This window comes from Cyprinodon tularosa, unplaced genomic scaffold (genome assembly GCF_016077235.1).
Source record: "Cyprinodon tularosa strain WSP-4 unplaced genomic scaffold, ASM1607723v1 ctg169, whole genome shotgun sequence".
NCBI classification, from domain to species: domain Eukaryota; kingdom Metazoa; phylum Chordata; class Actinopteri; order Cyprinodontiformes; family Cyprinodontidae; genus Cyprinodon; species Cyprinodon tularosa.
The window spans coordinates 2,076-21,424 of record NW_024038523.1 but is presented as its reverse complement, the minus strand read 5'-3'; the positions used below and the strand labels follow the sequence as shown (position 1 = coordinate 21,424).

At 39.5% G+C, this 19,349-nt stretch overlaps 1 protein-coding gene across 7 annotated transcripts in view; it reads left to right on the top strand.

The window, feature by feature from the left end:
• The window catches only part of ebf1a (EBF transcription factor 1a), a 121,781-nt gene extending 108,098 nt beyond the window's left edge, over positions 1-13,683 (top strand). The window contains exons 13-17 of one of the 7 annotated variants that reach the window (XM_038281225.1): positions 1,900-2,062; positions 3,221-3,400; positions 9,661-9,858; positions 10,041-10,109; positions 12,863-13,683. In XM_038281225.1, coding sequence (XP_038137153.1) covers positions 1,900-2,062; positions 3,221-3,400; positions 9,661-9,858; positions 10,041-10,108 — 609 coding nt within the window. In that variant the 3' untranslated portion in view covers position 10,109; positions 12,863-13,683. The other 6 variants (XM_038281226.1, XM_038281229.1, XM_038281228.1 and 3 more) reach the window with 6 other exon arrangements.
• Positions 13,684-19,349: the final 5,666 nt, after the last annotated feature.

Here is a 19,349-nt window from a genome sequence, read left to right as displayed (position 1 = left end):
GTTTTTGAAAGCTAAAACCTGAGTCTGATCCTCTCTGTTAAAGTTGTTTTTTTTTTCTTAGCATAAATGTCTTTTTTCACACCCCTTTCAAACCACTTGTCTTCTTTCTCCAAATTCTGAATTCATCTCTAACTAGAATCAAAATAAAAAATGATCAACAGTGGCTGTAAACTGATTATAAATGTAAATGTCTGTGTTTAATTATAAATCAGAGTTCAATCAAGCCTTTCTTTCTTAAATATAAACATTGAAGCTAACATTAGCTTAGCTTATACGAAGTTTCAAATTTAACATTAATCATTTAAAGCCTATTGCTACTGCTGTCAGAACACATTATTGACGGTGTCAAAAAACAATAATTTAATGATGACTTCCCTTGAACTCTTAAAGAGAATAATAGTTAGCCTAAATGCGCTTTGCTAACATTAATTACTGCGACCAGAAAGAAAGCAGCACTGTCTTAAAGTAGAGATTTTTCTTTACTTTTTTAGGGTTTTCTATCTTCAAAGTGACAAAAGTGGACATGAGCACAGACACAGGTCAGCTTGCGAGTAGAAGAGAATTTCCAGGTGGATAAAAAGCAAGTTAGCGCAGTGAAGGAGCATGGACTCGTGCCCGGGACATATTGGGGCCTCATGGTATTGAATCTGATTTCATAAGTATGTAGGGTTTTAATCAGCTTTTTATTCCGTGCTGGAACACGATCTACTGTCCGCTCTGGAGCAGCAGGACGCTGCCTGTCAGTCTCTGTGAGAAATCACTGTTGAGGTTTGAGCCACAGTCCACGGAGGTGATCAGTGAGAAAGTTGAAACCTGGTTGGATAAGACGCCAAAATACATCCCTTCCTGTGAGGCTAAACATCTTAGAGCGGAGGTCTTCAACAGGGGGCCCGCAACCCCTAGGGGGTCCACAGAGGTACTGCATGGGGGTCGCTAAAGTTTTGGTTGATTACACTTTTTTTATATTCCCCTCTGGAATTTTTTCCACTAACTGAAACGTCTTTAAATCCACATTAACATGATTTCAACACCCGGGATTAAGCAGATAAATGGAGGCAGAAGATGTCTTTCAGTCATCAATGCACACATTCAGCTGGGCACCGTTTCATTCACAACACCTGTCCCATCAACCAGGAATCGGAAATGTATTAATCCCAGGAAGAAATTACTTTCATTACTATAGTGTGACTATAGGACCAGTTTGATAGAACACAATTTCATACAATATATATATATATATATATATATATATATATATATATATATAGTTAGCCATCAGTTTGGGGGTCCTTGGCCTGGAAAATGTTAAATTAGAGGGTCTATGGATTTGGGGCGGGTCATAAAGCTTGCTGCTCGATGCTGATAGGCCAACATAATTAAGTATTTTTGACTGACAGTGAGGAAGTTTTCCTCAGGAGTCAAGAGGGAAAAGTGATCGGTCAGTCAGAACAATCCTCTGGTGCAGAACTCTTGACGTGGTTTCTGGACTGTATTATTTCAGAGCAGCTATTTTCACTATTTATTATCACTATTTTGTAGCAATAGGTTTTATATGTTTTAACAACATCACATGCAATACGTGACATTTGAGTAAAATGAACATCATTGAGTCTCCATTGTTTCACAGAGCAGCACTGCTTTGAAATATGCAAAAAACTGGTTTTTAAATTGGGTTTCCATTTTTCTTTTAATATAAATGAGATGTCTACTTTGGTACATTGATGTCAGACTAAAAACATTTTGAGATCCGATAAAATCCATCATATCTCCTCCTTTTGGTGTAAAACCTTTCAGCCAAAAGGGGAACTACTCTTTTCTTGCTTTGACTGTATTTTATGTCCTGTACTTCTATTTCTTTTACCAACCAGAGTCGTTTTTTTTGTTCTTCCCGCTTGTTAGGAGATGATTCTCAAACGAGCGGCGGACATTGCAGAGGCCCTCTATACGACGGTGCCACGGGGGCACAACCAACTCGCCGGCCTGGGCAGCAGCTCCGTCCATGCAGGCATGATGGCCGTAAACTCCTTCACTGGGTCGGAGGTGGCGCAGACGGCCAATCAAGGTGAGCGAGCGTGACAAGAAATGGTTAAAGGTCCGACGAGGAGGGAAAAGTGACAGCGGTGGAATTTATTTTCCTCTTTTTGAGACGGATAGTAAAAATGAGTAGTGCAATGGAAATTTTATTTTTCACGTGGGAAATATAGAAGGGGAAGTGATTTAGGAGCACGGAGCATTGAAGAAAACCTTTAAAATTCAGGACAGGAAGGAGAGAGAGGGGACGGCCGTGACAATAGGAGGAGGGGAGGTCTGAAGGAGGAAAGAGTGGCTGCGAAAGAGTGAAGAATGGAGAAAAAGAGAGTCATGGATGGAGTACGATGGAGAAAAATGAGTGGGTCCTAAGGGTGTGTATATCAGACAGGGGTCGGCCCTCGTCTGACAGAGAGAGATGTGGGTGCAGTCAGTGGTGATTCATCACATGTATCAGGGGAACAAGAGGAGAGCGGATGGACCTGCCTCTGGAATGTGTCTCAATATTTCCAATGAGCTTCCTCTGCCCTTCATCTTCATCTAAAAACATCTGCAGGTATGAGCAAAACAACAGAGTTCAGCTGCTTATCTCATCGGCTGGAGCTTATTTCATAGGAGGTGAGGATGGGGAGAATGGATGCTAATTATGGAAGAGCAGCTCTGAGACAAAAAAGGCGGCAGTTACATATATATATATTAAAAAAAAAGTTCACTTCCAGCTGTTTTTCCTCCGGCGTCAGCATCTTGAACCTGAGAAGTCTATTCATCGTCTTTCTGACCATATTGTCCACCTTGCACTCTCTTCTCCAGCGATGAGGCTCTCCATCGCATCAGAAATAAAGATTTCATTCTTTATAAATTACAATAAAGCTGCAGAAGCACTTCAGTGTTAATTGCCTTGTCGATGCATCTAAAACTGGAGAAGAGCCAGCGGGGTTAAAGGCCTCTTGTTTCAGTTGTTGGATCTTAATATTCTTCTTCTACTCTGTTCATCGCTTCCTCACTTTGCCATATGTTGTGTAAGAGATTTCTCTCCTAAAAAATCTTGTTGGCTCCTAACGATGCATCTATCAGACTTGTAAGGAGTAGAGTACTTGGCAGGCATGCATGAAGTCTTTTTCTACTTTTCGTCCATCTGCTTTACCATCTAACACGAATCTTTCTGTCTTTCCTTTTCTCTCCCCTGTCGTAGGTTTCAGTAGAAGTACAAGCAGCGTGTCCCCTCATGGTTATGTCCCCAGCTCAACTCCTCAGCAGAGTAGCTACAGCTCTGTCTCCACTAGCATGAATGGCTACGCTAACTCTGGCATGGCAACCCTGGGCACCTCACCCAACTTCCTCAATGGATCTGCAGGCAACTCGCCCTATGCTAGTGAGTAACTGCACCGTATATTTACGCCTAGAAAGGTGGAGGAAGATTGAAGTAGGAAATTTTAATGGACAGAACAGGATTATGATCAGGATGATCCCTGGTTCATTCTCTGGCAAAAACAAAAATAGGAATAAAAAGGACCGATTCTAAATCAATCAAATTACACAGTCAGGTAGTCGTCTATGGAGGGATTTTTAATTTTTTTTATACAAACAAAAAATTGTTTTGTAAATGGAAATTCAAAAAAACAAAAAGAAAAAAAGGAATCCAGAAATTAAACTTTAAGACTTTTTATTCAAAAGGTTTTAAAGTAATTTTGCTGTTTTCTTGAGATTATATATGTACGTTTCCACTTTTCTTCGATAGATATAGTGAAGTGCATTCTGCATTTGTTGATAAAAATAAAATATGATTTATTTTAATCTAAATAAAATATGAAGAAAATAATGTATATATATAAATGAATAAAAACAGAAAAGTATTTTGAATATAAATACTAAAGTATATATAAATGAAAAAGGTTATTTTAAAAAATTTAAGCCGCGTTAATCTGTCTCCCACCAAACCTGTAGGGGGAGCTCTACACTTAGCCCCCTGGTGTAGGGACAAAGAAGAATGCTAGCTCCCCTTAGCTTTATCGCTACCCGATCCATCCCGGAAGCTCATTTGCGCAACCAAATAAATATCTGGGTTGCATTTTATTATATTTTGTAAAAAAGATGTAAATTACGTTTTTCCACATTAAAAATAATAAGCAAACTATAATGTATTAAAGGTTAATAATGTAAATTTAAATCCTCTCTGTTCTATCACTCATCTGTTCCCAATCTCCACCGGAATACGCTATTTCTGGCAGCTAACTTTTTCAGATTTGGATTATTACATAAATCTAACCTTTTTGAGTTTGGATATTTTCCTTTCTTGTTAACATTATGGTATATAGCCCTTAATCTGAAGAGAGAAACAACTAAAATGCAGATAGAGATCGTTTAATCATATTTTGCAGGACTGCACTGAGCATGTTGGATGATGACATCAGAGAAGCAGTTTAACGGAGAAAATGTAAAAAGCATCAAAATTGTCTCAGAAAATTCATAAAACATTTTTTAAAGATGTGTATTACCATTCTTTAGTGTTAAGGATAGAAATAAGTAATTTTAGTACCCTGATTACATTATTTATGGACACCCAGATGTATATCTGTTCGCGCATACGCAGGACGGATTGTGCTTGTGGGACGAATCGGGTAATGAAAGTCATTAGCCGATCCGTCCTAGAAGCACAATCCATGCCATCAGCTCATTTGCGCAACCAGATATACATAGGTTGCCTTTACTTTGTAAAAAAGAGATAAATTACTTTTTTTCCTCCTTTAAGATATAAATAAGTAATTTTAGTACCATAATACCATAAACCTTTATTTATGGACGTATATCTGGTTGCACAATGAACTGATGGAACGGATCGTGCTTCCTTTACGGATCGGGTAGTGAGAAGCTTGTCGGCTCGCAGCAATGAGAGCTTTTAATGAAAGATTGGGGCTTCATCAGCTCTTTATTTCAGCTCTGCAGGAGTTGAGCTCAGTCTCTTCATTGGTTCGGCAGCTTTAATGCGTCAAATAAATGGCAAAATGCGTGAATTCGGGACATTTGTTCTGTTGCCTGTTGCTAGCAAATGAAAATGAAAATTAGTCCCTTATTCTTTCATTTCCAACTTTGACTTCCCCCTCTGGCCCATTCCTAAGGTCCGTTAAGATTTGCATGTTTTCTAAGCCAAAACAAGGCTTTGTTGGGCTACTCTATAAAGCCTCAAACTCAATGCTATTTCTGACATTTTAAATTGAAAAAGCTTCCTGGATAGGAAGTTTTTTAAACTTTTTTGGGACCCCCTCTGGCAGTATGAAAAGAACACGTTTCTCTTTCATGAAATGTATTTTTTTGGAAGTGCTTTTTGAGATCACATTGTCTCCTAGACACTTTTCTATCCATCTGCATGGAGGTTAGCATCAACATTTTGTTGGTCAGAGTGCGCGTCCAGAGCAAGCTTTGCTGTTGGGCTTGAAATGAGAGAATGTGATCTATGAATCACAGTTTAAAAAAAAAAATGAAATTCTTGAAAATCCAGCCTGACATTAGAAATAGAAAAAAAAAAAATCTGTAAGAAAATAAGTTTTAAAAGATAAAATATGAGAAAGCACGAAACTTACTCTCAAAACCTTTGTTTGGTTAAGAAGTTTTTCAAAGTTTTATTTCAGGAATGCATTTAGGTTGTTGTTTTTGTTTTGTTTTTTTTCCATTTGCAAAACATATTGGTTGCTTTCAACATTAATGGAAGAAAAAATTAAGTCCATGGTGGTCAGAAATTTAAATCCTGAATGAACACCAACAGTCTGTTTGAGGAAAACTTTCTCGCAATTAAACAGAGAAAAGTGAGGTTGATTTAGAGTATTTGATATCACACACAAATTCAAAAATTCAAAAATAAAAAACAGAGAAAAGAATAATAGTCACGTTTTTGCTGCCAGCTTGAGGTGTCGGCTTCAAACAACAACCAAACTCCTAAAGTTATTCTGCCAAAAACATCAGTAATGAGACGGGAAAACAAAGCTTCATTTTGAGTATTTGATATGAAAATTACAGAAAAGAAAGAATAATAAAGAGTGATCGTGTTTATGCTCATAGCTAGAGGCCGAAGGTTCAAATTCCACATGAACCCAGAGTATTACTGTGCCAGAAACTGAAGTATTGCAACAGTAAAACAGACTTCTTTATGTCTGAGTGCTTAATGTACAAAACAGGGAAGAGAAAATAACAATGAGGAGTTCATGCCCAGCAGCCCATCTGTTGCTTTTAGTTCCTCTTTCTTTTAATTTTTAATATTAAGTCATAATGAGCAAAGATTTTATGTTTTTTTATTCTCATCACTGAATTTCTGCCAAATCAGCCACTTTAAATGTGACAAACAGTCCAGCAGCCTCTGTTTCTTTAAGAACTGGAACAAATGCAAATCCTGCTTTACTGCCCAGGGGAGCATATCACCTAGCCCCCCCCCCCACATTTCGAAATACACACACATATCCTTCCACTTCTATGCACACACTTTCACCCCCTACATTAAAGACCCTTGATTAAATCAATAAACTAATTGCTAGAGAAGCAATTCCATTTCAGCTCTTTGATTCCTGAGTGTTAACAAGTATTTTAACAGGCTCATCGGCCCCACACAGACACTTTCAATCAATGGCCCCTCGGCCTGCCTTTGTAGGTCCAATTTTCATTAATTGATTAGTTAGGCCCCTTCATAAATGGATTATGACTTTATTGCAAAGGATTTGTCAGGAAGAGCTATAAAAGCTAAGTGTTGGATAATAACAACAATAAAAGCAGACGCAGATATCAGAGGGCAGGTGAAATACGACTGGGTTGATTTTAAAATCACTGAGGGGGAAAATGCTCTTAGTGTATTAGCAGACGAAAGACAAACCTGGCCGAAATGGATGGATGGGATGATCACAGGACATTTTTTTGTGGGTTTGCTGCTTGGGGTTGTAGTAACTCCTGTAAATCATCTATAAAAGAATGCAAGCTTTGTTTAAAATGGCTTTGGTGCTGCGTTAAAATCTTCCCCACAGCTGAATTTGCATGAGGTGAAACCTTGACATATGGTTCCTGTTCAAACAACTAGATTATAATCTCTTACAGTCATTAAAGCCTTTTTATGACTGACTTATTGTAGCCGGCACTCAAGTCTGATTAAGTCTGATTCATTAATTTAATCCAATCATTTTTTTAACTTACAGCTAGTATCACTTTATCGCTAATCAGATTAACTCTAATCAGTTAAAAAAAGCGACACCAAGAGCTTATATCATGTATTTAGATACTACAGTTACATGTGTAACTATAAGACGTCTGGCTGATGTCACTTTCCGTAGGAATAAAGATGAAATGACAGCTTATTAGTTTGATCAGTAGAAGAGAAAAAAACTAAAATGACTTCCTTCTTATCTGCCAGTCATTAATAATTTTTCTTACGTACAATGAAATGTTTATTATTAGTGACAATTTGAGAACTTCATAGAAGTATTTCCAGTTTAGACACTTTATTCTGAGTATTAGAACCCTTCAATTGACTCCTTTCTAAAAGGGAAATCTGTCCTCATGGAGCAGCCACCCATCCTGATGTGCTCACAGGTGACCAGGTGTAGGTACCAGATCTGCTGAGGTGGTCAGATCTGCTTGGGGCCCCGCCCTTTCTTATGATGTCATCATATGACAGTGCCATCCGGACATCTCTTCTAGAGTCTCAACATATTATTACCCATTAAATAATTACTTAGATATTGACAAGTGAAAACTAAAAACTCAAAGTCCCAAAAGGGGAGAACCATGATAGCTGCTCTGTTTAAGCTAGCTGCACATTGAAGTAGCTCTGCTAGCTTGATTCGGATATTCTTTTCAGTTCCTCCATTTGTGGATAAAAGTTTCTTTTTCCAGATATTGTTTTATGATATCAGATGTTGGAGGCTGTGTAGCTGGGAGGATTTTCAGACATTTGTTATGATTTGTAACCATAGCAAGTTGCTTTTTGGAGACCTGGAAGCATCTCATTAACATGTTGGTGAAGATTTTCAGTCATCCAGGTTACAGTCATTCCAAAAAAGTAAAAAAAGAAAAAAAACAATCCACTGGACTTTTGTTTCCAAGTTTGAAGATGTTTCGCTTCCCATCCAGGAAGCTTTTTCAATTCAATTCGAGGGTTTATAGAGTAGCCCAACAAAGCCTTGTTTTTGCTTAGAAAACATGCAAATGGACCCCTTGGAATGAGGGTTGTTTGGTTTATTTTTTAAGCCTGCAATGCCCCATACCTGTCGAGGTCTCTGTTGAAGGGAATTGTTGGCCTGGCTGAATAGGCGGGGTCTACTCTTCCCCTGTAAATGTTTCTGTTGCAGGGGAATAATAATTAAATTCAATTCAGGTTATTCCTATAGCGCCAAATTCACAACACGTCATCTCAAGGCTCTTTACAGTTCACCAGATCATCCAGTCAAATTGATTTAAAGTTTTCTATCTAAGGAAAACCAGCTGATTGCATCGACTCATTGACTCTTCAGCAATCCCTCACACTAAGCATGCTCGTAGCGACAGTGGAGAGGAAAAACTCCCTTTTAACCGGAAGAAACCTCCAGCAGGACCAGGCTCAGTGTGAGCGGCCATCTGCTGAGGCAGACATAGAAAAGGCAACTGTAAAAGGCGGCCCAGCCAGGAAACACACAGCCAGGCTGACGATCTCCGAGCCAGCTCCCATGTCAGGGGAGGAAGAGAGCACATCCAGTTAGTCACAGTCAGAGAAACAGGACCACACTGGAAAACAGGCCGATCTCCAGCATCTATAAACAAGGGTGTTGATGGAAGCAGCACAGCTGATGTTTCTCTCCAGGATGACGTCACAGCCAAACAGGAACAGACGAGGCAAAGCTACTCTGAGGAAAAGCAGAGAGAGCAGAACGTTAGAGATTAAGGCCCTGCCTAATCAGCCAGGCTACTGTATAAAGCAATTTGAATTGAAAAACCTTCCTGGATGGGAAGCGAAACATCTGCAAACTTGGAAATAAAGCCCAATGGTTTGGTTTTTAGCTTTTTTTGGAATCTCATTAACATCACAAAAGCTGAAATAATAATAAGTTCCAGTTGAGTTAAAAGGAAGGCACCGAGGATGCAGGAGATTGGGGAAGAGAGAGGAGGAGGGAATCAGGCCTTCTCTTCCATCAAACATTATTGACCTTAGCAAGTACAGTTCAAAGGCCTCTCCAGATCCGGTGTCTCACACACCGCTATTATTTTTTAATTGAATTGAATTCAGTTGTTCCGAAATGAAATACAGAAAGAAGTGGTAACCCTTGTGTATAGGATGAGTCATCAAAAGAGAGTCGTAAAACTTTACCACAAAAAGCATTGCAGAAAGTACTTTTTGTGTGTTATGCATCACCTTATTACAAAAGTAATTGCACATGAACTAAAAAAGGTTGGTAAAACAGTTGGAGTCAGTTGATCTGAGTTGAAAACATTATCCCTCCTGCCATCATCCATTGACCAGTCCCTTTCTGTTCATCCCGTTTACCTGTCCTCTGCCCTCGACCTTCTCTCTAACCCCCCATCCCCCACTTCTTTCTTCCACTCTCCTTCCTGTCTGCTCTTCCCTAACCTTTCCCTCTCCAATCCCACATAAACACCCCTCCCTGCCCGTTTCTCCTCTCCCAGTCGTCCCATCCAGTCCGACCATGGCGTCGTCAACCAGCCTGGCGTCCAACTGCAGCAGCTCCTCCGGCATCTTCTCTTTCTCCCCGGCCAACATGGTCTCCGCCGCCGTCAAGCAGAAGAGCGCCTTTGCCCCCGTCGTTCGGCCCCAGAACTCACCCCCTCCTACGTGCACCAGCGCTAACGCTAACAGCCTCCAAGGTAAACTGAAAAACATGCATTTCTAAGACTGGAGCTGCTGTTTAGTTGTTTTTATTGTTTATCTATAATCATTTCTTACTCTTCTTCCTTTAATCCTCCCTTTCTTTTTAATCCTTTATTGATATCATCACTCTTTCCCCCCCTTTCTTGCAACACTAATCTACTATTCCTCCCTACTTTAGATCAGTCTTTTGTGGACTCTAGCAAGTACTCATCAGCCAGCTCTCTGCAGGGCCTGGCCTTCTCTTGAAGTATGTTATCCTTTCTTTTCATTTTTTCCTCTCCACATTTTTTTTGCAGTCTTTAAAGTTCTGCTCAGAAACTTACATTTGCTCATTTAGTCAGCAATATCTGAACCCAGGCTTGGACTGGTAATCTGAGATACAGGGCCGGTCCTAATTTCACCGTGCGAATCCAATGTTAACTACCTAAAGGATGCATGCAGTATATAAACCCCATCCTTGTCATGCACATCCTTGTGACGGTTGGCGTATGGTGTAATTTTCTATTTCTTCAAACTGTAAAATCCTTGCAACAAACTAAATTATAATAAAACTAAAATCCTTTCTTTAACCCTTTAAAGCCAAGTGTATTATATTTGATACGGAAGATTTTGAAACCTCTGCAGCATCAGTGTGCTGTTTTTGTTCTTGAAACCCTGACTTACATAATCAGACACATGTAGTGAACAGAAAACATATAAAAGATGATATAGAAATGCGTAATACATCAAAATTGATGCAAATAAACGATGTAATTTAATGTTGTTTACAAAATATATATAGTTATTTTTTGTCACAAAGTTCAATGACAATTATAATTTTGGAAAATTAGAATCTTCTGTCCATTATTTCCTGGCTCAGGCTTTAAAGGGTTAAAACAAATTACGATGTTCCTCTTATATTTGCAATTTTTATATTTTGCAAAAATATGTTGCGGTGCATGATGAGGTTTTGCATCTAAAGGCTAACGTTTCCCGTCTTACGTACATTGTTGCCAGGTTGGGATGTTTCCCAATCTGGCAGTTTAGGGTAAAAAATGTTTTTGTTTAGATTTATGGCCTAAGAGATCAACAGACTTTGCTTGAAATTGGGCGAGATTTCATATATACTCCATTTATACTACCCTTGAAAAACCGATCCATGCCGAGACCGGTCCGAGCTCGGATCAGTTGACCAGGCAGAGCTCGGTTCCGACGACCGTTTACACATCACGCTATCTCGGTTCCTCGACTCCTCGCCTCCTAGTGACGATCTGCGGTATTACTGCCAGTATTGAAGGAGGAAATCAAGCAGTTGGAGGCGGTAATGCACCGAAAGTTTTTTTGCCAACCGCTATAAAACACAAGAAGAAGAAGACGAAGCGATTCAAAATGGCGGCGCCCGTCACATTCAGAAAGTTATGCTCGATTATTTTTGCTGTACTTCGGTGTTATCATTTAAAATGTTGCGTGGAGAAAATTTCGATTGTTGTTTATAGTTTAAGAAGAAGTTGTTCTTCTTCTTCTGTTTCCTGAGGGGCATTACCGCCAACTACTTGAATGGAGTGTGAATCGCGATGTGCAGCCAGACGGAGATGACGCGTTCTGCTCATGCGCTCTTGTTATCAGAGAACCGAGCCAGGGAAAAACCGAGCCGAGCCCACCTCTGGAACTGGTCTGCAGTTAGCTCGGTTCGGTCGTGTCTAGCTCGGTTCAGTTCAGTTTGCTTTCCATTTACACACGATAAGTTATCTCAGTTACTGAGCACGGAGCGGTCTCTGCACGGTTTTTCAGGGGTAGTGTAAATGGGGTAATATACATAAGTGGGCAGGTGTGGATGGAACAATGCCAGCGCAGAAAATCGTTCCCAGTCAAAGCCGGTCTCAGCCTATGGGTTCAATGATGACAGCTGATAACATCTGCAGCTGAGTTTGTGTAAATTTCTGACTGGAACTGAATGGAGTACTTATTTACACCTTTCTTTGTGTTTTTTTTATATTTTGGTCACTCTTGATTTGTCAGTGTGACGATATGCCACACCATATGTGTTGTATTTCCTGTTTTGGCTTCCTGTTTCCTGCCTGTGCCCCCGGTTGGTGTCTCTCTAGGGAGAGAAGGGGGGGTTGGTGACGCCGTTATGCCAACGTGGATCATTCTGTTCTCCCATTTCCACTGAATGCAGCACGCTCTCTGTTCGTCTAGGCAGGATGTTGTATAGTGTTGAGATCCTGAATGAGAGAGAGGGAGAGATGATGGATGGGAATCTTTATCAGAGCCCCAAGCTAAGCACTTCCTCGCTTCCTCTGGCGGCGTTGATGAGCGCTGACCACAGTGACCCGAGACCCAATGGCCACTGTGCACCGATCACACACACACACACTCACATAGCTCTGTTAATCCCAACAAGCCAGAGACTCTAAGGGGAATAACCGGGGAATTAGTGGATTGAAGAGAGAGCGGGGAATCAATATGGAGCCAATATGTTATATGAAAAAATCCTCCCTGTGATAGCTTCCTAGTAAAAATGAGAGAAGGGGAGGGAGTGCAGGAGGAAGGCATCACAAGGTAGAGCCGATCTAGATATATATAACCGATACGGAGTAAAAAAATTGTGAATGAAGCCGACGATTTCAAAGTTCCGTTTCCTCATCTTTTTAAGTATTTCATTTCATCACGTCTGTCATTCAGAATCACCGCCATGTTTGATTTGCTGTCCACCCGCTGTAACCGCTAAATGCTCAGCTCTAGCAGCACACGAAGCCGCTTAGAAGGGCCCGCGAATAACTGAGCCATGTTGTCGACACAAGAAAGAAATGTTTTCATTCCCCGGCTTAGGAATGAAGAGATAATGAAGCAAAGTCGTCTTTGTGCGCCAGATGTCGGAGTGCATTTCTCATATGTGACTGCTTTGATGACAGATGAAACCCAGCAAACATGTGACTGACCTCTCTCTCTCTCTCCCACCCCCCCTTTCTTCCCTTACCCCACTTTTCTCCCTTTTTTTCCCTCTCCCACACTAAGCAGCAATCCCTGGGATGATTGTTCCACCCATGTAGAGGATGTGGGAAGCAGGAGTTTTTTTAGGGGGAATGCTGAGAGGAAAGGACCCGGTAGCGGAGCCTGGCGAGTCTCCATTATTCTCCAGGAACCGAAGTTAAGATGCGGGGCTGTGAAACTCAGGCTTTTCCAAAGGGGATTTCATCGGAATGGGAGATAAAGGAGACATATTGAGCCTTTGTCATGTTTTTTTGTTTTTTTATCCCTTTTTTTTGGTTGAATTAGTGTAGCATCTCTGACGCCATGTTGGATGGAGTGTAAAGAGACAGTGAGACACTGACCTCATGAAAAGAGCATTTATTTATCTTGATGTTTATGGCTGGAAGCTTTGGGTTTGTTCGCAGAAGGCCTCGGCGGCGCCTGTTCTGTCCGTGGGCAGCAACTCGCACAGGTCTGCAACACAAAATACAAAGAAAACAAAGAAAAGAACAAAATCCGTCCTCATTGTTTGCTGCTAATTATCTCATAAATCTAAAGAATTGTCCTTTTTAAGATCCCCCCCCCCCCAAAAAAAAAACAACCTGCCTTTGTGTTTTTTTTTTCTTTCATTTCTCGTTTGTTTGTATGACTTTTGATAAAACTGTGAGGATTGAGCTGTTTGCAATATGCTTTTACCTGCTTTGTGATGTGAAGAAAAAGGTGAAGATTTAGACTTTTTTTGTTTGTTTGTTTGGAAATGTTAGTGAAGACTTGAAAAGCCAGAGGATGCGCACGTCCAGCCAGCACTGTTATTGAAGGAGCCTAGCAATTATCGAATTTAACAAAAACAAAAAACAAAAAAAAAAGCGTGATATATGTGATATATTTTTGTATATATGAAATAAAAAGGTTAACCTCTGTCCTGTTTTGTTTAAATCTGGCATCTCGTTCCCTTTTGCTTTAGCTCTAGTTTTGGGATGTAAGCATTAAAACGTCTTATGGCAGCTTCTCAGTACAGACAATAGATTTATTTTATTTTTTTCTGTTGTTAAAAACTCATCTGCAAAACATGACAAAAAACACAAATTTGGATTTGAAGAAAAAGGGGGGAAGTCCTGTAAAATATTCTATAAATAATGTATTTATCCTATGTATGTACATTGACTTTCACCATCGTTTCGTTGTGTTGTGTATGTTTAATACAAGTAACTGAACATATTTCACAGTGTTTTGCTTTGTTACTGTTGTCTCTCACTATTTAAATGTGATTTTTTTTTTATGTTGACTGTTTTAGCATTGATAAACCTTTTATTTCTCATTCAAAACATGCCATTGTCTATTTTTGTATGATTTGTAAGTTAATAAAAAGAAGTCGTTTCTTTTTTTTCCTTATGAAAAATGTTTATTGTACGGCAAAAAAGTAGCATCTTTACAGAGTATTTGGTTGAGGTAGATTTTTTTAAGAATATAAACACACATTAATATATGCTGTAAATCTATATCATTTGGTTTGAGACTTTTACTGTTCTTGATCTGGTAATATGCATGGGTTATTCTTTTGAGCGACTGCTTTTTGGATGCGTGCGTGCAAACCAAGAGACCTAAGGAAACGCTTGGTTTCTTCTTTTGTAGTTTTCCTTTTTTAGTTTCTCCCTTTGTTCTTTCTTTTATGTTATTTATGCCTGCTTACATCTACTATCTATATACTCCTTCTTTTTTTCTGCCACTGTAATCTTTACCAGCAGTCTAGATGCCTTAACAATGCAAACCCTTTTTTCTTGGTTCAATCACGTGTACAGTTTTCTACCCTTCAACCACAATTGTGTGTTGCCACAGAGGAATTCACAAGAACTTTGGGGACAAAGCACAAACCCGCTCTGTTCGGTGCTGAAGCCAGACTAGAATACAAAGAGCCATAATTCAACCATCTCACACGCCCCGATGTACTATAATGCTACGGCAATGGCATGCTTTGAAAAAGGCAGTCGGGGCAGACTGACTCTGCCGCGCCTGCTGCACATTAACGTTGGGCAAAAAGATAGGGGGGGGTCACAGATTGTGTAGCATTTTATTCCAACAGCAACATGGCCGTTATGTTCATTTCAGTTTAATGACACAAAGTAGTACTTTTATGATTTTAAAAGATTACTTCACAGCACAATTTAATACCCACCGGACCCTGGCCCCCCCTACGCCCATCAGCCGTCTCCTCTCTGTGTCCGCTGTGTGTCTTCAAGCTGTTGCGGGACCGGGGGGGGTGAAAGGGGGCTGTTCTCTCTTTGCTTTTCTTTTCTACGGGCCTGTTTTTGTTAAAGCGGGTTTTTAAAAAACAGGATCGTTTTCAGAGGCGGCGCCTGCTGACGGAGAAGTGTTTTAAGGCACTTATGCAGGGGATGGAGGGGGGGGGGGTTATTCTACAGAGGTCTGTTGTCATACAATGGCATCTTTGTAATCGCATCTCCATCCTGAACATCAATATCAGTAATGGGTGACAAAGTTTTGTATTTAGGTAACACACGAGAACAAAAGAAGATGCAAACCAAATAGCCGGTGTCTATTTTTTCCCTCTGTTTGTCTTTGACTGCAAATACACTGAACAGCTCTATAATATAAGGGAATAAAAAAAAACAAACCTCTACTGTATAGATTGTTATTGTTTTTGATGAAAATTGAGCTGTAAGATAACTTTTGGACTCTCACAATGTTAATTAAAGTTACCTCTTGTCTGTGACTCTGTTAGGTGTCTTTATTTGTCATATATTCTATATAATCGGCAAACAGACACGATCCTGTTTATATTTACTGGGACGTCAGTTTGACAAATAAAATGTCACAGTTAGTGTTTCAAATCATGCTTTTTTGTCAAACTTTACTTTGAAACATACTTTAAATTCTCAGTCTACGTCAGAAAAGGCAGAAATGAAGTTAATACACTGGAAAAAACGATCTAGAAATAATAAAAAATGTCTTAAATTAAGTGTATTTACCCTTAATTTGAGAAGGTAAATGAGATAGTTTGCCAATGGAATCAGTATTTTTACTCTTAAAATAAGATATTTAGATAATATGCACTTGAAATAAGAGAATGCAACTGTGTTTTCTTATTTTAAGTGTAAATTGTCTTGTTCCATTGGCAAAATGTCTGTTTTACCTCCTTAAACCAAGAAATAAATGCACTTATTTTAAGAAGAAAAATGACTGATCTAGATTTAGTTTTTTTTCCAGTGTAGGATGGATAAACTGCAAATTTTAGAATGCAAAAAAACAAACTATGACAGGCCTGCATTTATAAATATTATCCAATTAATGAAACACTTGGAAACAACAACAAAAAAGAGTCTGTTTGGTTAGTTTAGGGGTTATTAGATCGTTGGATTCACAAAATCTACACAAAAATCCTCTAATTTAACTCAGTCCATCGGACATGAACTGATAAGTTTGCTTTGGAACCTATGATACAGTTTTAAAACATTTAGAAAGAAAAAGAATGAATTTTTGGAGTTATTTGTGAGGAGAAATGTAATAGCTTTAAATGTACAGATAATTACTAAACAAAAAAATGAATCCTCTAAATCTATTTAGCCCCACCAGCACAACTTAAAGCTTACTGCAACTAATATAATGAGACAAAAACAATACAAAAGGAGGAACCAAGGAAACTGAGCAAGACAAGAGAATAAAACTGTGAAAACAAAACAGAAAATAAAATATAAAGAAGAAAAAGCTCAAATAAATGTAGCTTCTGCTTTCACAGCCGTAAAAAAAAGCAAACAGGATTTATTTTCCTGCTTCTGGTGTAAACATATTATTGTTTGATCAATAACAATTTGAAATGTAGCATCCAGGTTATTTACACAAATATATAACTTTTACAGTTATTGAAAAGAAATATTTGCTTCATAGATACTTTATTTTACATCCAAAGCCAAACATAGATGGATGACTAATAAAATATTGAGCTTTACTGCAGGAATTCACATTAAACGTCTAAAAAGTGAAGAATAACTTAATTCTACTTAACATTGATTCTGTTTGATGATTCTACACTGGAAAAACAATCCAGAAATAAGCAAAAATTTCTTAAATTTAGTGTATTTACCCTTAATTTGAGTAGGTAAATGAGTATTTTATACTCTTACAATAAGTTAATTAGATAATATGCACTTAAAATAAGACAATGCAATTGTGTTTTCTTATTTTAGGTGTAAATTGTCTTGTTCCATTGGCAAAATCACTCTTTTACCTCCTGAATCCAAGAACAAATGCATTTATTATAAGAAAAAATTACTTATTTAGATTTCGATTTTTTCCAGTGTAAGAACAAGAATGGAGCTAATCAGCTTTCTAACAGAAACACCATGACAGTTGAGTTTCAGTTTTAATTATATGAGGCATATAATGATTCACATCAAAATGTACATAAAAAAAACAACCATTGCATGTTTTTTTGAAGATAAAAACTATCTACAGTAAAAGAAGTTTGATTAATTCACAGAAACTTCTTGTAGATTTAATGAAGCTCTGAGGTGAATCAGGTTTAGACCAAAACTGTTCTAGAAAAAGCCGACAGGCAGCCAGAGAGGAACAGAGTTGGTCTTTGGAAATGGGGTAATTCCACAGGTCAGAAACAGGGCTTGGCCCCTCCCACCCCCACCAGCGTCCTCTCTCTAATGAATCTAATTCATTAGTGCATTACTGATGGCATGGTGAACATGGTTAGCCTGACAAGTTTCCTCCTAAACATATTAGTTAATGATGACCCCAAGGTTATTAATTGGAGAGGCACCAGCCCACCATAATTGAGTCATCATTTGCATACCCGGTCATCAGCAGAAAATAAATTTCTCCTTTTTTTTTTTTTTTTTGCATATCTAATTTAGGAGGCCGCGATTGGATTAGGTGCTGAAAAATTGCGGATCGAGGGATTCTGCTGACCGCAAAGTATTCCAGGGTCTCTACAGTAACTGGAGATTTCCGTAATGCCAAAATAAGAAGGGAGGGGGGGACCTGGAAGCACTGATGGAATAAAGACTCATAAATTCAAGGAGTAATTGTTTGTGTTTGCCTTCTTAATTGCCCAAAGGTTCACAGCTGCAGAGGGCTCTTTTCCCACTATATCTAATAACAGAGTTAATAGTTTGCTGACAAACTGTAAAGTGGAAGGTAGAGTGCATCGTTCTCTAGCTGTAAGAGGAAGATTATTGAATTATAGAGTTTACACATTTAGTCCTCAGGAAAATGGGTCCTATGGCCTAATGTTTCTGATTAGCGAACCGAACATGCCGAGTTGAACCGAGCGGCTCCAGGGATTCGCCCAACCTTCCCTTCCCCATTCCCAAAATGCCGAGCAGCGCACGCTCGTTCGAACCCGCGCTCATAAATCATAAATACGCCCTGACAAAAAGGTGAAGCCTTTTATTTCCAGCTGGTTTTGCAGGCTTGGATAAACTGGTCAGTGTGGGAGGAGGACAATGGGAGTGGGAGGCCGAGGGCAGCGGAAAGCCAGCTCACCTTGGCCCTCTGGGGACCTAACATTAAAAAAGTAGCACTCCTGCAGGGCCCCCGACACATCGAGAAGGGACGCTTGCTCAAGAGCAGAGTGCTACTCCTATCCTAATGAAATATATGAATGCATATATTCCTGGTGCTCCTACTCCACCTCCTTCTCTTACTCGTTCTCCTCCCTGCACGGACACACGAGGGGAGGAAGAGCGGAGAAGCGTATTTGAAAGAACAACAGGAGTCCCCATGGGGATCTCGCATGCAGAAAAGGAATAGAAAGGAGAAAGGAGTGGGTGTAGGGGGGGCATTCAGAATAGAGATAGACCGAGACAGTGAGCAAAACACAAGGACAGGTGGAATGAATATTAATAGTGTTCTGAGCTGGAAAATAGTCACATTGGACATTATAGACAGATGTAGGCAGGCAATGAGAAGCAGGTTGCCTTTCTGGAGAATATGGAAGTAGAGGCATAGAGTGGGGCTGCTCCCTCCCCTCATACGGTCATTTCCCACAATAATTATCCGCGGCGACTGTGGGTGTCGGTCTATGATCTGTGTGGTACCTGTCAGAGGGAGCCCGCGCTTTATACTCCCTGTAATTGCTGCTGCTAATTTACTGTGCGTTGGCCTAATGAGAAGGGAGGTGAGGGGCTGGGGTATGTAATGGATGTTAGAGAGATAGAGATCGGGGAGAGGCATTTCAACACAGCTCGCAGCGAGAGGGAAGAGGGGAGGAGGCCGGCGAACTGTCTGTGTTAAGCAAGCATGTAGAACACTTATCTTTATTGTTTAACTAGGAAAAAAAAAAAAAAGATAAGCCGTTTGGCTCCTTCTTCCTTCTTATTTCTCCTCTTTTATCCTCCCATCTGCTGATGGCAACTGCAGCGACGGCAGCAGTTAAGCTTTTTGTTGTAGATTTATGATAAAGCCGATTTCAAAAAGGGCATACGGTGCCTTGCACAACCAATCATGCCGATTGAACCTTTTCACATTTGGTCAGGTAAAAAGCAGAAACCTCAGTGCATTTATTTGT